Source organism: Oncorhynchus tshawytscha, linkage group LG14 (genome assembly GCF_018296145.1).
Source record: "Oncorhynchus tshawytscha isolate Ot180627B linkage group LG14, Otsh_v2.0, whole genome shotgun sequence".
NCBI classification, from domain to species: Eukaryota; Metazoa; Chordata; class Actinopteri; order Salmoniformes; family Salmonidae; genus Oncorhynchus; species Oncorhynchus tshawytscha.
In genome coordinates this window covers 30,183,261-30,202,317 of record NC_056442.1, presented here as the reverse complement: position 1 = coordinate 30,202,317, position 19,057 = coordinate 30,183,261, and the positions used below count along the sequence as shown (strand labels likewise).

Here is a 19,057-nt window from a genome sequence, read left to right as displayed (position 1 = left end):
CTGTTTCTACTCTCTCTACTCTCTGTTTCTACTCTCTCTACCCTGTTTTCTCTCTCTACTCTCTGTTTCTACTCTCTCACCCTGTTTTTCCTCTCTGTTTCTACTCTGTTTCTACTCTCTCTACTCTCTGTTTCTACTCTCTACCCTGTTTCTACTCTCTCTACTCTCTGTTTCTACTCTCTGTTTCTACTCTCTCTACCCTGTTTCTACTCTCTCTACTCTCTGGCTCTCTCTACCCTGTTTCTACTCTCTCTACTCTCTGTTTCTCTCTCTACCCTGTTTCTACTCCCTCTACTCTCTGTTTCTACTCTCTAACCCTGAGACTCTCTGTTTCTCTCTCTACCCTGTTTTTCCTCTCTGTGTCTACTCTGTTTCTACTCTGTTTCTACTCTCTCTACCCTGTTTTTCCTCTCTGTTTCTACTCTGTTTCTACTCTCTCTACTCTCTGTTTCTACTCTCTCTACCCTGTTTCTCCTCTCTGTTTCTACTCTGTTTCTACTCTCTCTACTCTGTTTCTACTCCCTCTACTCTCTGTTTCTACTCTCTCTACCCTGTTTTTCCTCTCTGTGTCTACTCTGTTTCTACTCTGTTTCTACTCTCTCTACCCTGTTTCTACTCTCTCTACTCTCTGTTTCTACTCTCTCTACTCTCTGTTTCTACTTTTTCTACTCTCTGTTTCTACTCTCTACCCTATTTTTACTCTCTGACTCGATTCTGTTTCTCTCTCTACTCTCTTGCTTTTTCTGTCTCTAATCTGTGTATCTACTCTGTTTCTACTCTCTCTTTCTACTCTCTCTACTCTCTTCCTTTATCTCTGTCTCTACTCTCTCTTTCTCTCTGTCTCTGCTCTGTTTCTATTCTCTCCTCTGTTTCTACTCTCTGTATCTCCTCTGTTTCTACTCTCCCTCCTCTGTTTCTACTCTCTGTTACTACTCTCTGTATCTCCTCTGTTTCTTCTCCCTCCTCTCTGTTTCTACTCTCTGTTACTACTCTCTGTATCTCCTCTGTTTCTATTCTCTCCTCTGTTTCTACTCTCCCTCCTCTCTGTTTCTACTCTCTGTTACTACTCTCTGTATCTCCTCTGTTTCCTCTCTGTTACTACTCTGTTACTACTCTCTGCATCTACTCTGTTTCTCCTCTCTGTTTCTACTCTGTATCTCTTCAGTTTCTACTCTCTCTCCTCTCTGTTTCTCCTATCTGTTTCTCCTCTCTGTTACTACTCTATGTTTCTCCTCTCTGTTTCTCCTCTCTGTTTCTACTCTCTCTCCTCTCTATTTCTCCTCTCTGTTTCTACTCTCTGTTACTACTCTCTGTTTCTCCTCTCTGTTACTACTCTCTGTATCTCCTCTGTTTTTCTCTCTCTACTCTCTGTTTCTACTCTGTCTTTATTATCTGTTTCTGCTCTCTCTGTCTCTCTCAGTCTCTACTCTCTGTCTCTACTCTCTGTTTCTACTCTCTCTACTCTCTGTTTCTACTCTCTCTACTCTCTGTTTCTACTCTCTCTACCCTGTTTCTACTCTCTCTACTCTCTGTTTCTACTCTCTCTACCCTGTTTCTACTCTCTACTCTTTGTTTCTACTCTCTCTACCCTGTTTCTACTCCCTCTACTCTCTGTTTGCTTCTCTACCCTGTTTTTCCTCTCTGTGTCTACTCTGTTTCTCTCTGTTTCTATCTCTCTACCCTGTTTTTCCTCTCTGTTTCTACTCTCTCTACTCTCTGTTTCTACTCTTCTACCCTGTTTTTCCTCTCTGTTTCTACTCTCTCTACTCTCTGTTTCTCTCTCTCTCTGTTTCTACTCTCTCTACTCTCTGTTTCTGTTTCTACCCTGTTTTTCCTCTCTGTGTCTACTCTGTTTCTACTCTGTCTCTCTACCCTGTTTCTACTCTCTCTACTCTCTGTTTCTACTCTCTCTACTCTCTGTTTCTACTTTTTCTACTCTCTGTTTCTACTCTCTACCCTATTTTTACTCTCTGACTCGATTCTGTTTCTACTCTCTCTACTCTCTTGCTTTCTCTCTGTCTCTAATCTGTGTATCTACTCTGTTTCTACTCTCTCTTTCTACTCTCTCTACTCTCTTCCTTTATCTCTGTCTCTACTCTCTTTCTCTCTGTCTCTGCTCTGTTTCTATTCTCTCCTCTGTTTCTACTCTCTGTATCTCCTCTGTTTCTACTCTCCCTCCTCTCTGTTTCTACTCTCTGTTACTACTCTCTGTATCTCCTCTGTTTCTACTCTCCCTCCTCTCTGTTTCTACTCTCTGTATCTCCTCTGTTTCTATTCTCTCCTCTGTTTCTACTCTCCCTCCTCTCTGTTTCTACTCTCTGTTACTACTCTCTGTATCTCCTCTGTTTCTACTCTCTGTTACTACTCTGTTACTACTCTCTGCATCTACTCTGTTTCTCCTCTCTGTTTCTCTCTGTATCTCTTCAGTTTCTACTCTCTCTCCTCTCTGTTTCTCCTATCTGTTTCTCCTCTCTGTTACTACTCTATGTTTCTCCTCTCTGTTTCTCCTCTCTGTTTCTACTCTCTCTCCTCTCTGTTTCTCCTATCTGTTTCTCCTCTCTGTTACTACTCTATGTTTCTCCTCTCTGTTTCTCCTCTCTGTTTCTACTCTCTCTCCTCTCTATTTCTCCTCTCTGTTTCTACTCTCTGTTACTACTCTATGTTTCTCCTCTCTGTTACTTTCTGTATCTTCTCTGTCTCTTCTCTACTCTCTGTTTCTACTCTGTCTTTATTATCTGTTTCTGCTCTCTCTGTGTCTCTACTCTCAGTCTCTACTCTCTGTCTCTACTCTCTGTTTCTACTCTCTCTACTCTGTGTCTACTCTCTCCCAGTATTCTCTGTTTCTACTATCTGTTTCTACTCTTTCTACTCTGTCTCTATTCTCTACTCTGTCTCTACTCTCTGTTTCTACTCTCCTTCTCTATGCTCTCTCTCTGCTGTCTACGCTCTGTTTCTACTCCCTGTCTCTACACTCTCTTTACTCTTTGTTTCTACTCTGTCTCTACTCTCTGTTTCTATTCTCTGTCTCTACACTCTCTTTACTCTTTGTTTCTACTCTATCTGTCTCTACTCTCTGTTTCTACTCTCTCTACGCTCTTTTTCTACTCTCTGTCTCTACTCTCTGTTTATACTCTGTCTCTACTCTGTTTCCACTGTCTCCTCTCTGTTTCTACTCTGTCTTTCTACTCTATGCCTCTCGTCTGTGTTTCTACTCTTTCTACTCTCTGTTCTACTTTGTCTCAGTACTCTCTGTCTCTTATATTTTCCTGTTTGCGACTGAGCAGCGTCTCCCAGCGTTCAGACTAGCCCAGGATTCAGTGATGCTGGACAGCTTGCATCTTGTGGAATGTGAACTCTGTGGAGAGAGAGTGGTGTGGTGGGGTGGGGTGTGGGGGGAGATCTGGGACTGATGTAGGCTGGAAAGCGGAAGAGAAGAAGGGACTACAGTTAAGGAAACACTACTATGTGATTAGGAAATGCTACTATATGAAACGCAGTTTATGAAGCAGTGCAAGGAGACAGAGTGGCATTCTGCCCTGTTATCACTCTGTAGGATCATCATGTCATAAAGCATAGAGACATTACAGAGACAGGTAGGCATGGGTTAAGGCTGGGTTAGTTAAGGGTAGAGGGACACCCTCATCTGGGAACAGAGTCCGGAGAGAGGGAAGAGGCAAGAGAGGAGGAGGAAAAAGCACATTCTGCATTGCCGTTACCGTCCAAAACAAACGCTAAAACTTTGCATCTGTCTCCGATTCAACTGTTCTGGGCGGGATCTGTGTTGGTAGCGCGGAGGCATAGGAGGAAAAGTTCTCTCCAAAATGGTTCTGGTCAGGTCGCTATTGTGCCAGACGAACACACAACATAAAGCTTTTTTAATGGGATTCCAAAACATCAATGACAGATTTTCAGACTTTTTCTTTTGCAGTAAATATACATATCCTGCATAGCAGTGTTGCCCATTTCATTTGATCCAGTTTGTGTAATTTATGTAGAATATGTGTTCTTCCAAAACAACTCCATTGTAATTCTAAGGTTTCATATTTTATTTATGGTTGTATATATTGAATTATTCCAAAGTATATTTGCCATCAGCCGTATTCCTCTGTTGGGAAATGTACTGTAGCAGAGTAGGCTGTTAAGTGAAACATCATGTGATAGAGTTTCTCCTTAAGGAGCGAGAGGTTGGGGCGTATGAGACGTAGGAGACCAAGAAAACACATGCTCCCTGAGTCTGACTGAGGCTATAAAAATGAAAGGTTCATGCCACAGAATACTCCAGAGTTCTCCCAATATATAAAACATGGACTGTTATATCACAGTTTGATTCAGCAGCCTGTGCTTCTTTTTAAAAGCATTTCAACTATTATCAATTCCACATTGAACAGTAAAACTACTGAACACTAAAATAGTTCCCTTCTCTGAGATGGTTAACTTTATTTGAACAAAGCTGAAATCCCATATCTACTTTCTATCGTCACCCTCGGATTGGGAGGGAAATGTTGAAAATGTGTCATTCTGTCCTGTTGGTATGGCGATAGGGAATGAGTGACAGGTGACATTAGCTCTGCTCTCTCTTCCTCCTCTCTTTCTCTCAATCCCTTCTGTCTCTCTCTCTCCCTCCCTCCCTTCTCTCTCTCTCTCTCTCTTTCTCTCTCTCTCCCACACTCTCTCTCTCTTTCAATCTCTCCTCCCTCCATCTCTCCCTCTCTTTCGCTCTCCTCTCTCCTCCCTCCATCTCTCCCTCTCTTTCGCTCTCCTCTCTCTCCCTCTTTCTCTCTCCCTCTTTTTCTCTCTATCTCCCCCTCCCTTCCTCTCTCCCCCGCTCTCTCTCTCACCCTCCCTCTCTTTTCTCTTTCTCTCTACTCTCTTTCTCCCTCTCTCTCTATCGCTATATATATATATATCTCTTTCTCTCCATATTATGGTAGGCCTAAACCCTACTCTATGGTAGGCCTAAACCCTACTCTATGGTAGTCCTAAACCCTACTCTATGGTAGGCCTAAACCCTACTCTATGGTAGCCCTTTTCTTGATGGTTCTGAATCATAAACCTTTTCATGAATTGGGTATGGTGGATATTTTATGTGTCATTGGCATTCTTCCTATATAAAACACTATCAATGATAAATGGTTGAATCTACTTATTCTGGATTGACTTTAAAACACTGTTGCATCCCAAATGATTTGCCATAATTTCCACCATGTGATTATGTGGGTCTTCCAAGGTCACTATATTAGTAGTGGATCGAGACAGAAGGCCTTGGGTGATTGGAGTGTAGAAGGAGAACTACTATATTGGTTAACCCTGATGCAGTAGAGTTTGTGATAGTGCTGATATTTGTGCTTCAGGGTTAGGGTCTGTGGGATGAGGTCGTGTTAAGGTCACAGACTAAAGAAATAAATTATGATAGCAACAAAGTGGCCCAATCTCTTTTCTCCTCCTCCGTGTGTTGTGAGGGGAAAGGTGGAGGATGTAAAATATTTCTAATGAGGCAGCCTTGACACCTCAGCGCTGCCAAATTTCAGTGTTGACAAACGGCCGTCTATCTCACCGCCCGCTTTGATTTGAGAACATCTCCAAGTGTAGTGGCTATCACTCATGACAAGATGGACATTCATGTCAGCTCATTTTCTCTCTCCCTGTCCTGCTTCTTTCTTTCTGATTATTTTAAACCCTATATTCTACCCCTTGATAACTGAATTTTGGTTGTGGACAAAGCAGTTTGCTCGGTCCCCTCCTCTCACTCCTTTTTCTTTCGCTCTCTTTCTCTGTCTCTGTCTCTCTCTCTCTCTCTCTGTCTCTGTCTCTCTCAATTCAATTTCAATTTAAGGGGCTTTATTGCCATGGAAAACATATGTTAACATTGCCAAAGCAAGTGAAATAGATAATAAACTAAGTGAAATAAGCAATAAAAATGTACAGTTAAATCAAATCAAATCAAATCCTATTTTATTTGTCACATACACATGGTTAGCAGATGTTAATGCGAGCGTAGCGAAATGCTTGTGCTTCTAGTTCCGACAATGCAGTAATAACCAACAAGTAAACATTACACTTACAAAAGTTCCAAAAGAATAAAGACATTTCAAATGTTATGTCTATATGCAGTGTTGTAATGATGCGCAAATAGTTAAGGTACAAAAGGGAAAATAAATATAGGTTGTATTTACAATGTGTTTGTTCTTCACTGGTTGCTCTTTTCTTATGGCAACAGGTCACAAATCTTGCTGCTGTGATATTTCACCCAATAGATATGGGAGTTTATCAAATTGGATTTGTTTTCGAATTCTTTGTGGGTCTGTGTAATCCTGAGGGAAATATGTGTTTCTAATATAGTCATACATTTGGCAGGAGGTTGAGAAGTGCAGCTCAGTTTCCACCTCATTATGTGGGCAGTGTACATAGCATGTCTTCTCTTGAGAGCCAGGTCTACCTTCAGCGGCCTTTCTCAATAGTAAGGCTATGCTCACTGAGTCTGTACATAGTCAACCATTTCCTTAATTTTGGGTCAGTCACAGTGGTCAGGTATACTGCCACTGTGTACTCTCTGTTTAGGGCCACATAGCATTCTAGTTTACTCTTTTTTTTGGTAAATTCTTTCCAATGTGTCAAGTAATTATCTTTTTGTTTTCTCATGATTTGGTTGGGTCTAATTGTGTTGCTATCCTGGGGGTCTGTTTGTTTGTGAACAGAGCCCCGGGACCAGCTTGCTTAGGAGGCTCTTCACCAGGTTTATTTTTCTGTAGGTGATGGCTTTGTTATGGATTGCTTCCTTTTAGGTGGTTGTATAATTTAACAGCTCTTTTCTGGATTTTGATCATTAGTGAGTATCGACCTAATTCTGCTCTGCATTCATTATTTGGTGTCTTACATTGTACACGGAGGATATTTTTGCAGAATACTGCATGCAGACTCTCAATTTGGTGTTTGTCCCATGTTGTGAATTTTTGTTGGTGAGCGGACCCCAGACCTCACAACCATAAAGGGCAATGGGTTCTATGACTGATTCAAATATTTTTTGCCAGATCCTAATTGGTATGTCGAATTTTATGTTCCTTTTGATGGCATAGAATGCCCTTCTTACCTTGTCTCTCAGATCGTTCACAGTTTTGTGGAAGTTACCTGTGGCGCTGATGTTTAGGTATGTATAGTTTTTGTGTGTGCTCTATGGCAACGGTGTCTAGATGGTATTCGTGGTCCTGGGAACTGGACCTTTTTTGGAACACCATTATTTTTATCTTACTGAGATTTACTGTCAGGGCCCAGGTCTGACAGAATCTGTGCAGAAGATCTAGGTGCTGCTATAGGCCCTTCTTGGTTGGGGACAGAAGCACCAAATCATCAGCAAACAGTAGACATTTGACTTCAGATTCTAGTAGGGTGAGGCCGGGTGCTGCAGACTCGTCTTGTGCCCTCGCCAATTCGTTGTTATATCCAGTTGAAATTTGAAACGTACATACTCTTAGGTTGGAATCATTAAAACTCACTTTTCAACCACTCCACAAATTTATTGTTAACAAACTATAGTTTTGGCAAGTCGGTTAGGACATCTACTTTGTGTATGACGTAAGTAATTTTTCCAACAATTGTTTACAGACAGATGATTTCACTTATAACTCACTATATCATCATTCCAGTAGGTCAGAAGTTTACATACACTAAGTTGACTGTGCCTTTAAACAGCTTGGAAAATTCCAGAAAATTATGTCATGTCTTTAGAAGCTTCTGATAGGCTAATTGACATAATTTGAGTCAATTGGAGGTGTACCTGTGGATGTATTTCAAGGCCTAACTTCAAACTCAATGCCTCTTTGCTTGACATCATGGGAAAAGCAAGACCTCAGAAAAAATTGGTAGACATCCACAAGTCTGGTTCATTCTTGGGAGCAATTTCCAAACACCTGAAGTTACCACGTTCATCTGTACAAACAATAGTGCACAAGTATAAACACCATGGGACCACACAGCCTTCATACCGCTCAGGAAGGAGATGTGTTCTGTCTCCTAGAGATGAACGTACTTTGCCCTCTTCACAACCGTCTTGGTGTGTTTGAACCATTCTAGATTGTTGGTGATTTGGACACCATGAAGCTCTCAACCTGCTCCACTACAGCCCCATCGATAAGAATGGGGGCGTACTCGGTCCTCCTTTTCCTGTAGTCCACAATCATCTCCTTAGTCTTGGTTACGTTGAGGGATAGGTTGTTATTCTGGCACCACACGGCCAGGTCTCTGACCTCCTCCCTATAGGCTGTATCAGGCCTACCACTGTTGTGTCGTCTGCAAACTTAATGATGATGTTGGAGTCGTGCCTGGCCATGCAGTCTTGGGTGAACAGGGAGTACAGGAGGGGACTGAGCACACACCCCTGGGGGGCTCTAGTGTTCAGGATCCGTGTGGCAGATGTAATTGGAGAATCCAGTGGGTTCTGGTAGTCTTTAATAGTTGAGTCTAAGATTTGTATTTGATCATATAGATGTTTTTGCTGTTTGTTCTTTGTTATTGAGCCAAAATGATTGGAGAATCGGTTTATCCATACATCCCCATTTTGGATAGATATCTCTTTGTGTTGTTGTTTGTTTAGAATTTTCCAATTTTCCCAGAAGTGGTTAGATTCTATGGATTCTTCAATTACATTGAGCTGATTTCTGACGTGCTGTTCCTTCTTTTTCCATAGTGTATTGTTTTAGTAATTCACTATAGGGGAGGCGTAGGCTCAGGTTTTCTGGGTCTCTATGTTTTTGGTTGGATAGGTTTCTCAATTCTTTCTTAGCTTTTTGTATTCTTCATCAAACCATTTGTTATTGTTGTTCATTTTCTTAGGTTGTCTGCTTGAATTTTTTTTAGATTTGATAGGGAAGCTTAGAGGTCAAATATACTGTTTAGGTTTTCTACTACTAAGTTTACACCTTCACTATTGCAGTGAAGCATTTTGTCCAGGAAATTGTCTAGAATGGATTGAATTTGTTGTTGCCTAATTGTTTTTTTGCTAGAATTCCTCACTACTTTCCTTCCAACTATAGAGTTTCCTAATATTATTCTGTTCCTTTGGCTTTGATGCCTCATGATTGAGGAAAGCTCTGTTCATGTGGAGTGTGATTTTGCTGTGGTCTGATAAGGGTGTCAGTGGGCTGTCTGAACACTCAAAGAGACTCTGGGTTGAGGTCAGTGATAAAGTAGTCTACAGTACCACTGCCAAGAGATGAGCTACATGTGTTCCTACCATAGGAGTCCCCTCGAAGCCTACCATTGACTATATACATACCCAGCGTTCGACAGAGCTGCAGGAGCTGTGACCCATTTTTGTTGGTTATGTTGTCGTAGTTGTGTCTAGGGGGGCATATGAGGGAGGGAATGCTGTCACCTGCAGGTAGGTGTTTATCCCCCTGTGTGCTGAGGGTGTCAGGTTCTGGTTCAGTTTTGGCATTTAGATCCCCACAGACTAGTACATGTCCCTGGGCCTGGAAATTGTTGATCTCCCACCCTATGATGGGGAAGCTGTCATTGTTAAAGTATGGGGATTCTATTGGGGGGATATAGGTATCACACATGAGGACATTTTTCTCTGTTGAGATCATTTCCTTATTCATTTCTAGCCAGATGTAAAATGTTCCTGTTTTGACTAATTTAATAGTGGGTTAGGTCTACTCTATACCAAATTAGCATACCCCCTGAGTCTCTTCCCTGTTTCACACCTGGTAGTTTGGTGGATGGGACTACCAGTTCTCTGTAGCCTAGAGGGCAACCAGTGGGTTCCGTCTCCTTTATGCCATGTTTCTTGTAGGATGAAAATGTCTGTATATCCAATTTCTTTGAAGTCTAGGTTCCTACTCTTTAGGCCAAAATTACCTCAGACCTTGTATATTCCAGGATGAGATAGTAAAAGCTTTGTGTTCCATAGTGCCTAGTGTTGTTGTTTTTTGGTTTAGGCCTAGACCATTACAGTAGGTGTGAGCAGAGCATGTTGAGCATCTGATACAAACCTCTTAGGTCACAGGATGGGGCTTGGGCGGGTGTAATAGTGGGGTTGGGCCGGTTGCTCTGCTCACTGCCTGAGCATATGTCCTGCTGTCATGTTGAGGTCATTGCCGCAAGGGAGGGGGAATGGGTTGGGCAAAAGGGGCATAGGTCTGATATGGGGGAGCCAGGGTTTGCTTGGGGTGGTCTTAGCTGGTTGGAGTGCGGCTGGTGATGCTGTGGTCTGGGTGTAGGTCCTCTTTGTGTGGGTTCTCTCGGTGCAGGTCCTTCAGGAGGGGGTCTTTCAGGTCTAGGAGGGTGTCTTGCTGGTCTGAACGGGGTATCCATTGCTCTGTTGCTCCTGTGTGTGCTGCTGGGTCCTGGCAAAAGTTGGAATTGCTGCCTTGTAGAGGTGGACCTGGTCGTAAAGGCTGTTCAAGTCCAGGGTGGAATGCTGGGCCAGGTAGACAGTAGGTTTTGAGGCACAGTCCTGGGAAAAGCTTGCATTTCACCCACTGGCAGGGTGAAAGTCATTTTGTGGTAGCAGGGTGAAGACAACCAATTGTGCGTTAGGGAAAGTGGAAGAAGTTTTTTCACTCCCCCACTCTTTGAACCCCAAAAAGTCCTACTGGAACTGCATGAGGATGCCCTGTGCCATTACTGTCCCAGACTTGTACACGTTGACAGAGGTTGTTTCAATTTCCTCAATGTCTATCATTCGAAGTTTCCACCCTGGGACAATACCCTTTCTCTTGACATTGGGGTAGTGAGCTCTTATAGCATTGTGCCATGCAAGGGGATGGTCTGTGTGAAAAATGAAGTTGCTTACCTTCCCCTCTTTGTAGAAGTCAGCAAATAGTGTCTCTGGATTGTTCTTGAGGAGCTTTTTTGTACTCATTCTATGTAGTGGTATTTTTATATCCATTGGGTACTGTATTGTAATAACCTCTGGACAGGGATAAGCCATGGGGGCTCCAAGGCCTCTACATTTGGGGTGGGGGAGGGGCTGTGGAACTCTCCTGCCATTGTTAGGCTCAAGAGTTTTCATACCGCTCACTTCACACTTCAGCACTAATTGATCAGGTCAGTTTCTTTCCTAGCAGCTTGATAGCATAGTACTCTTATTTATGAAGCTTTATACAACCAAATGACCTAGAGATTGTTGTCTTTTACTTTTTGGATTCAGAAGTAGCTTATATTACTCATTCAGTTTGTGTTGGATAGTATTTCCAGGTTCCGCTGTGTTTCTTCTGCAGGTTTTGGTTTGTTAGAAGTTTTTTCTTGATAGTCCTTGGTAGTAATAGTCCATTGAAGTAATTTTGGCCAAAAACAAGGTTTTAGGTATGAAATTGTGATTGGATTGAAGCTTTTGATGTTGAGGTTAGTATCATGTGTAAGTCCTTGTGAAACAATCAAGTTTATCTACATTTAATCAACTCTAATTCTATATTTTTGCTCAGGAGCTCATGCTCTCAGTAATTCTCTCTTATTGATGTTGGTGGCATGCCTGTAGGAATCAGCATGGTTTGTTTAGTCTAGTTCCCACTCAGGTCCTCTGCTCAATCATGCCAATCAGAGACTCAGCTCCTCTGCTCAGCTTCCCCTCATTGACCCAATGAGTGCAATGACGCTTTACTGAATCACAGTTTTAAGTTTCACTCGTCTCTTTGATGCTAAATGGCTGGCTGGCTGCTGGCTGGCTGGCTGCTGGCTGGCTGGCTGCTGGATGGCTGGCTGCTGGCTGGCTGCTGGCTGGCTGCTGGATGGCTGGCTGCTGGCTGGCTGCTGGCTGGCTGCTGGCTGGCTGGCTGCTGGCTGGCTGCTGGATGGCTGCTGGCTGGCTGGCTGCTGGCTGGCTGCTGGCTGGCTGGCTGCTGGCTGGCTGCTGGATGGCTGCTGGATGGCTGCTGGATGGCTGCTGGCTGGCTGGCTGCTGGCTGGCTGCTGGCTGGCTGCTGGCTGGCTCTGGTCTTTAATGCTACACAGCGTTAAACGCTACACATGTGTCTGATGAAAGCTCTCCAGACAAGAGACAGAGCAGGAAGTTGTTTTTTAACAGTAGTCGTGCTGACAAGAGTTGCAGGAGACCTCTTCAAGACAAGGTGCTTGTTTCTTCTGGGAGCGCCAGGCCTACTGAGAGCCACGCTGAGAGAAAACATGGCAGACGGGTTTTGGACACCTCCCATTTCTCAGGACATGTTCTGAAGCTTTTCTTACACAGAGTTCCTTCTCCAATTTCTCACAGATATTGTATGACCTTAAAGAAGACAAATCCTCACAGGCATCTCTGTGCAGTGATGTGTGGCAGGCGTGTGCTGGGGATGGGGTTGGGCTGGGATGGGGTTGGGGTTGGGCTGGGATGGGGATGGGGTTGGGCTGGAGATAGGGATGGGGTTGGGCTGGGATGGGGATGGGGTTGGGTTGGGGTGGGGATGGGGTTGGGGCTGGGCTAGGCTGGGGTTGGGGTGGGGATGGGGTTGGGCTGGGCTGGGATGGGGTTGGGCTGGGATGGGGTTGGGCTGGGATGGGGATGGGGTTGGGGTGTGGATGGGTTGAGCTGGTATGTGCTGGGGTTGGGTTGGGCTGGAGCTAGGGTTGGGATGGTGTTGGGTTGGGATGGGGATGGGGTTGGGGTTGGGATGGGGTTGGGGCTGGGATGGGGTTGGGGTTTGGGTTGGGGTAGGGATGGGGTTGGGCTGGGATGGGATGGGGTTGGGGTGTGGATGGGTTGAGCTGGTATGTGCTGGGATTGGGTTGGGCTGGAGCTAGGGTTGGGATGGGGCTGGGATGGGGATGGGGTTGGGGTTGGGGTAGGGATGGGGTTGGGCTGGGATGGGGTTGGGGTTGGGGTGTGGATGGGGTTGGGCTGGGATGGGGATGGGGTTGGGGTGTGGATGGGTTGACCTGGTATGTGCTGGGGTTGTGTTGGGCTGGAGCTAGGGTTGGGATGGAGCTAGAGTTGGGATGGGGTTGGGGTTGGGCTGGGATGGAGATGGGGTTGGGGTGTGGATGGGTTGAGCTGGTATGTGCTGGGGTTGGGTTGGGCTGGAGCTAGGGTTGGGATGGGGTTGGGGTTGGGATGGGATGATGATGGGGTTGGGCTGGATCTGACAACTTGATGAAGGCAGCTTAATACATTCAATGTGTGGTGTGGATGTGCTGTATTCTGTATGTATGGTGAGGATGTACTGTATAGTCTGTATGGTGTGGATGTACTGTATAGTATGTATGGTGTGGATGTACTGTATAGTATGTACATACTGTATGGCGTGGATTTACTGTATAGTATGTATGGTGTGGATGTACTGTACATATTGTATGGTGTGGATGTACTGTTTTCTGTACGTATGGTGAGGATGTACTGTATAGTCTGTGGTGTGGATGTACTGTATAGTATGTACATACTGTATGGTGTGGATGTACTGTATAGTATGTACATACTATATGGTGTGGATGTACTGTAGTCTGTACGTATGGTGAGGATGTACTGTATAGTGTGTATGGTGTGAATGTACTGTATAGTCTGTATGGTGTGGATGTAGTCTGTGGATGTAGTCTGTATGGTGTGGATGTACTGTATAGTCTGTATGGTGTGGATGTACTGTATAGTCTGTATGGTGTGGATGTACTGTATAGTCTGTATGATGTGGATGTACTGTATAGTCTATATGGTGTGGATATACTGTAGTCTGTATGGTGTGGATGTACTGTATAGTCTGTATGGTGTGGATATACTGTAGTCTGTATGGTGTGGATGTACTGTATAGTCTGTATGGTGTGGATGTACTGTATAGTCTGTATGGTGTGGATATACTGTAGTCTGTATGGTGTGGATGTACTGTATAGTCTGTATGGTGTGGATGTACTGTATAGTCTGTATGGTGTGGATGTACTGTATAGTCTGTATGGTGTGGATATACTGTATAGTCTGTATGGTGTGGATATACTGTAGTCTGTATGGTGTGGATGTAGTCTGTATGGTGTGGATGTACTGTATAGTCTGTATGGTGTGTGGATGTACTGTATTGTCTGTATGGTGAGGATGTACTGTATAGTCTGTATGATGTGGATGTACTTTATAGCCTGTATGGTGAGGAAGTACTGTATAGTCTGTACGGTGTGGATATACTGTAGTCTGTATGGTGTGGATGTACTGTGTAGTCTGTACATACTGTATGGTGTGGATGTACTGTATAGTCTGTATGGTGTGGATGTACTGTATAGTCTGTATGGTGTGCATGTACTGTATAGTCTGTATGGTGTGGATGTACTGTATTGTCTGTATGGTGTGGATGTACTGTATAGTCTGTATGGTGTGGATGTACTGTATTGTCTGTATGGTGTGGATGTACTGTATAATCTGTATGGTGTGGATGTACTATATTGTCTGTACATACTGTATTTAGTTGATTTACTGTAAGGTGGGACACAGGCTGTAGAGTGATGGTCCTGTTCCACTAGATCTCTGTTACAGGATGCCTATATGATGAAATGTGGTGGTGTTCTCAGCCTCTTAATTGATCTGTCTGATCAGTGTGGTTCTGTCTGAGCAGCTGACAGATACAGTCCCCAACGACTCTGAGCTGAAGACATATCCTCAACACTCTTTTGCCGCTTTCTAAAAACAAAAGTGTTTCATAGTTTACCTTGTCTGATAACAAATGTTGAAACAGCCTATCAGTTTAGATGCTGGAAATGTATTAAATGTATTAATATGTTTCCTGTGGGTTCTGACGTCAATAGTTATGAAATACTACAGTCCACCGCTCTTTACTCCAAGTCAGTCATCATTGGACGTTTCATGTAGAGATTGTGGGTACTGTGGTTAATCCAGACTTCCGAAGCTCGCCAAATGTTATGGTATGCGTTTTATGAATCTATCAAAACCAGATTCACATTTGGCTCCACTGATGTGACACTTGAAAGCATTTATAATCTCCTTATCTTTCTACACTGATATGAATCTGCTCTTTGGGGTTCAGGGGAGAGGTGTTTAGCTGTCTGACTGTCTCCTGGCTGTTCCGTCTGACTGTTCTCTGGTTGTATGACTGTTCTGTCTGACTATTGTCTAAATGTTGTCTGACTGTTTTCTGTTTTCTGACTGTTCTCTGACTGCTGTCGGGCTGTTCCCTGACTCTTCTGACTGTTTTCTGGCTGTTTTCTGACTGTTCCCTGACTGTTATCTGACTGTTATGACTGTTCCCTGACTGTTATGACTGTTCTCTGACTTCTGTCGGGCTGTAGTATGACTGTTATCTGACTGTTGTTGGGCTGTTCCCTGACTGTTCTCTGACCGCTGTCGGGCTGTCCTCTCTCGCCACCCCCTATTCTAACTGTTTTCTGACTGACTGTTCCTACTGTTCTGTCTTTCTGTCCCCCCCTCCCCTCCCCCTCCAGACAGCGAGGAGGACGAGTTGGTCAAGTCGAAGAAGGGGTTCCGCAGCCAGGCAGTAGCCAATCAGAGCCCAGAGACGGACCTGATGTTGGATGGAGACGACGACACTGCCAGTCTGCTGCAGGAGAAGGAGATGGACAACCTAGCTGGTGAGATACACAAACACAGATGCACATATTTGTCCTATGTTTGGGTTATGGTTTATGTTTTTGCCAGTGTAAGTGAATCTGGACAGTGTTTCCAAGGTGTTCAGGTGAAAGTGTAGTTCCTGTGTGGTTGTGTATGTGTGAAATACACCGGTCGGTTCTATTCTGTGTTGTTTTGGTCCTCTAGCGCTGTTCCTTCCTCGCCTGTTTGTCTCCAGAGGTCAGTCCGTCATCTCAGTCCAAGTAAATCTAAATTGATTCCGGAAGGATGATCAATCTGAACATGGCTGCATTTCAAATGGCACTCTATTCTCTAGTTAGTGCACTACTTTTGACTAGGGCTCATAGTGCTTTCGTCAAAAGTAGTGAAATACGGTGCCATTTGGAACGCATGATATGTCACCACCTACCAAATGGCCCAGAAAATCATTAACTAAACTAACATTACCTAACCTGACAGACTGAACTTTTAACCCACATTAACACTCTGATCTTACTGATTATAACGGACAGAGAAACTATGAAAACAAACTAATGAATGAAAATCACTTGAATCAACCTCCTCAGTGGAAATACATATGTAAATAAACAAATCACAATTAGTTATAAAAACACATGAGTTGGTTGTTTGATATCTAGACATTTTTTTTCATTAGAACATTGAGTCATGGACTACACCCTATTATTTTTGATAGTGCAATACTTTTAACCAAGGCCCGTAGCTATCTGGTCAACCAGGGCCCGTAGCTATCTGGTCAACCAGGGCCCGTAGCAATCTGGTCAACCAGGGCCCGTAGCTATCTGGTCAACCAGGGCCCGTAGCAATCTGGTCAACCAGGGCCCGTAGCAATCTGGTCAACCAGGGCCCGTAGCTATCTGGTCAACCAGGGCCCGTAGCTATCTGGTCAACCAGGGCCCGTAGCTATCTGGTCAACCAGGGCCCGTAGCAATCTGGTCAACCAAGGCCCGTAGCAATCTGGTCAACCAAGGCCCAGCAATCTGGTCCCAAAGCCCATAGCAATCTGGTCAACCAGGGCCCGTAGCAATCTGGTCAACCAGGGCCCGTAGCAATCTGGTCAACCAGGGCCCGTAGCAATCTGGTCAACCAGGGCCCGTAGCAATCTGGTCAAGGCCCGTAGCATCTGGTCAACCAGAGCCCTATCTGGTCAACCAGGGCCCGCAGCTATCTGGTCAACCAGGGCCCGTAGCAATCTGGTCAACCAGGGCCCGTAGCAATCTGGTCAACCAGGGCCCGTAGCTATCTGGTCAACCAGGGCCCGTAGCTATCTGGTCAACCAGGGGTCAATCTGGTCAACCAAAGCCCATAGCAATCTGGTCAACCAGGGCCCGTAGCAATCTGGTCAACCAGGGCCCGTAGCAATCTGGTCACCATCTCTGGTCAACCAGGGCCCGTAGCAATCTGGTCAACCAGGGCCCGTAGCAATCTGGTCAACCAGGGCCCGTAGCAATCTGGTCAACCAAGGCCCGTAGCTATCTGGTCAACCAGAGCCCTAAGCTATCTGGTCAACCAGGGCCCGTAGCTATCTGGTCAACCAGGGCCCGTAGCGATCTGGTCAACCAGGGCCCATAGCTATCTGGTCAACCAGGGCCCATAGCGATCTGGTCAACCAGGGCCCATAGCTATCTGGTCAACCAGGGAGGTTGAGGTTTTACCTGAAACGTGCCAGGCAGGCAAGAGAGCTTCATACAGCTGCCATAGCTACGGTGAAACGTGTAATATAATAATAATATATGCAATTAAGCAAACGCTTTTATCCGTAGTGCGCGCGCATACCTTATTGTATGGGGGGCCCAAGCAGGATTTATGTTTTAAACAAGCACCTCAACGTTTGCAATGCTTAAACTTCACCGGCTATTGCAGTGGTTCGCATCCGTAGATCTAAAGGATGCGTATGTTCATGTGACTATACATCCTCTCCACAGAACGTTTCAGAGGTTTCATTTTGAGGGTGTGGTCTACAAGTTTCTGGTCTTGCTTTTCGGGCTCTCCCTATCGCCCCAGAGCATTTTCTATGGTGGTGGAGGCGGCTTTGGCACCGGTGAGTTGCCAGGGGATCCCATTATTGGCCTATCTGGATGATTGGATGGTCATAGTGGAGTTGAGGGAACAGGTGGAGCTCCACACTGCTACGTTTCCCATATTCAGTCTCTGGGGTTCATAGTGTATCACAAGGAAAGTTGTTTGACCCCGGCACAGCGCATTCAGTTGGCCTCAAACTCTGCTCTATGCTTTTCCTCCGGTGGCCCTGATTCAGGCCACCGTGGAGAGGGTCCATCAGGAGGGTCTGGTGTTGATTCTGGTGGCTCCCCGCTGGCCCAGAGAGTTTGGCACCCACGTCCACATGTATGGGATCTATGGGTTTGGCCCCTGAAAGGTTGAATTTGACGGCTAGGGGTATACCCTTGAACGTGATAAAGACTATAGAGCCGGTGCATATGCCCTCTACAAGAGGGTTGTATACATATAAGTGGGTCGCGTTTGAGGGTTGGTGTCAGGTTAAAGGAGTTTCATGTTTTATATGCTCTTTGGTGGACATTTTGCTTTCGGAGCAGGGCTTTTCTTTTTCCACATTGAAGGTTGATATGGCAGCCATCCCGGCGTGTCATGTAGGGATTGAAGGCTCTACCCTGGAGTCTCACTCTCTGGTGGTGAAGTCTCTGAAAGGCGTGCGTCGGCTCAGACCAGTGTCTAAACCTATGGCATCCACTTGAGACCTGGCTTTGGTCCTGGATTCTCTGTGTGAGTCTCTGTTTGTACCATTGGAGTCTGTGAAGGTCCTTTCCGAAGAGACTGCCCTGCTCATGGCCTTGGCGGCGGCCAAACGTGTTTTGGATCTCCACGCGCTCTTAGTACACCCTAGCTGTTTGGCGTTTGCTCCTGCTGACTACAAAGTCATTTTACATCCTAAGTCAGAACCTTGGGAGAGAAATCTGCATATGTCTTCCAGGTCCCTGGCTTTCCAGCTGTTCCCTTTCTCACCTTCTCCGCTTCCCTCCAGTGAACAACTGAGTTTGCATGGCCTGTGTCCGGTGCTCTCTTGAGTGTACAAAACATTTAAGGACTCCTTCCTAATATTGAGTAGTGCACATTTCAGGCTCGCAAGGTAAGTATTGTTATTGGAACTGTGGTGTCTATGGACTTGGGCTGCAGTGTCAGAATGTCAGTGTGCATAGCCAAGCTTCAGCAGGTTCTAGTTCCCTATATAGTGTTCTAGTGTTTTCATTGTGTTCTCATAAGGGTGGTAGGTAGCTCTCTGAGTGCCAATAATGTGGACGCTGTTTAATGTGGACGCTGCCCCCGCGCATATTTCTGATTCTGAGGGGGTGGGTTAAATGCAGAAGACACATTTCTGATTCTGAGGGGGTGGGTTAAATGCAGAAGACACATTTCTGATTCTGAGGGGTTGGGTTAAATGCAGAAGACACATTTCTGATTCTGAGGGGGTGGGTTAAATGCAGAAGACACATTTCTGATTCTGAGGGGTTGGGTTAAATGCAGAAGACACATTTCTGATTCTGAGGGGGTGGGTTAAAT

The 19,057-nt window shown here is 45.0% G+C and overlaps 1 protein-coding gene across 1 annotated transcript in view; it reads left to right on the top strand.

The window, feature by feature from the left end:
- LOC112267393 (neurobeachin-like) overlaps positions 1–19,057 on the top strand; it is a 338,648-nt gene that overhangs the window by 191,883 nt on the left and 127,708 nt on the right. Inside the window, 1 exon segment of the mRNA XM_042297331.1 lies at positions 15,358–15,504. Within this exon segment, the coding sequence (XP_042153265.1) occupies positions 15,358–15,504 (147 nt within the window).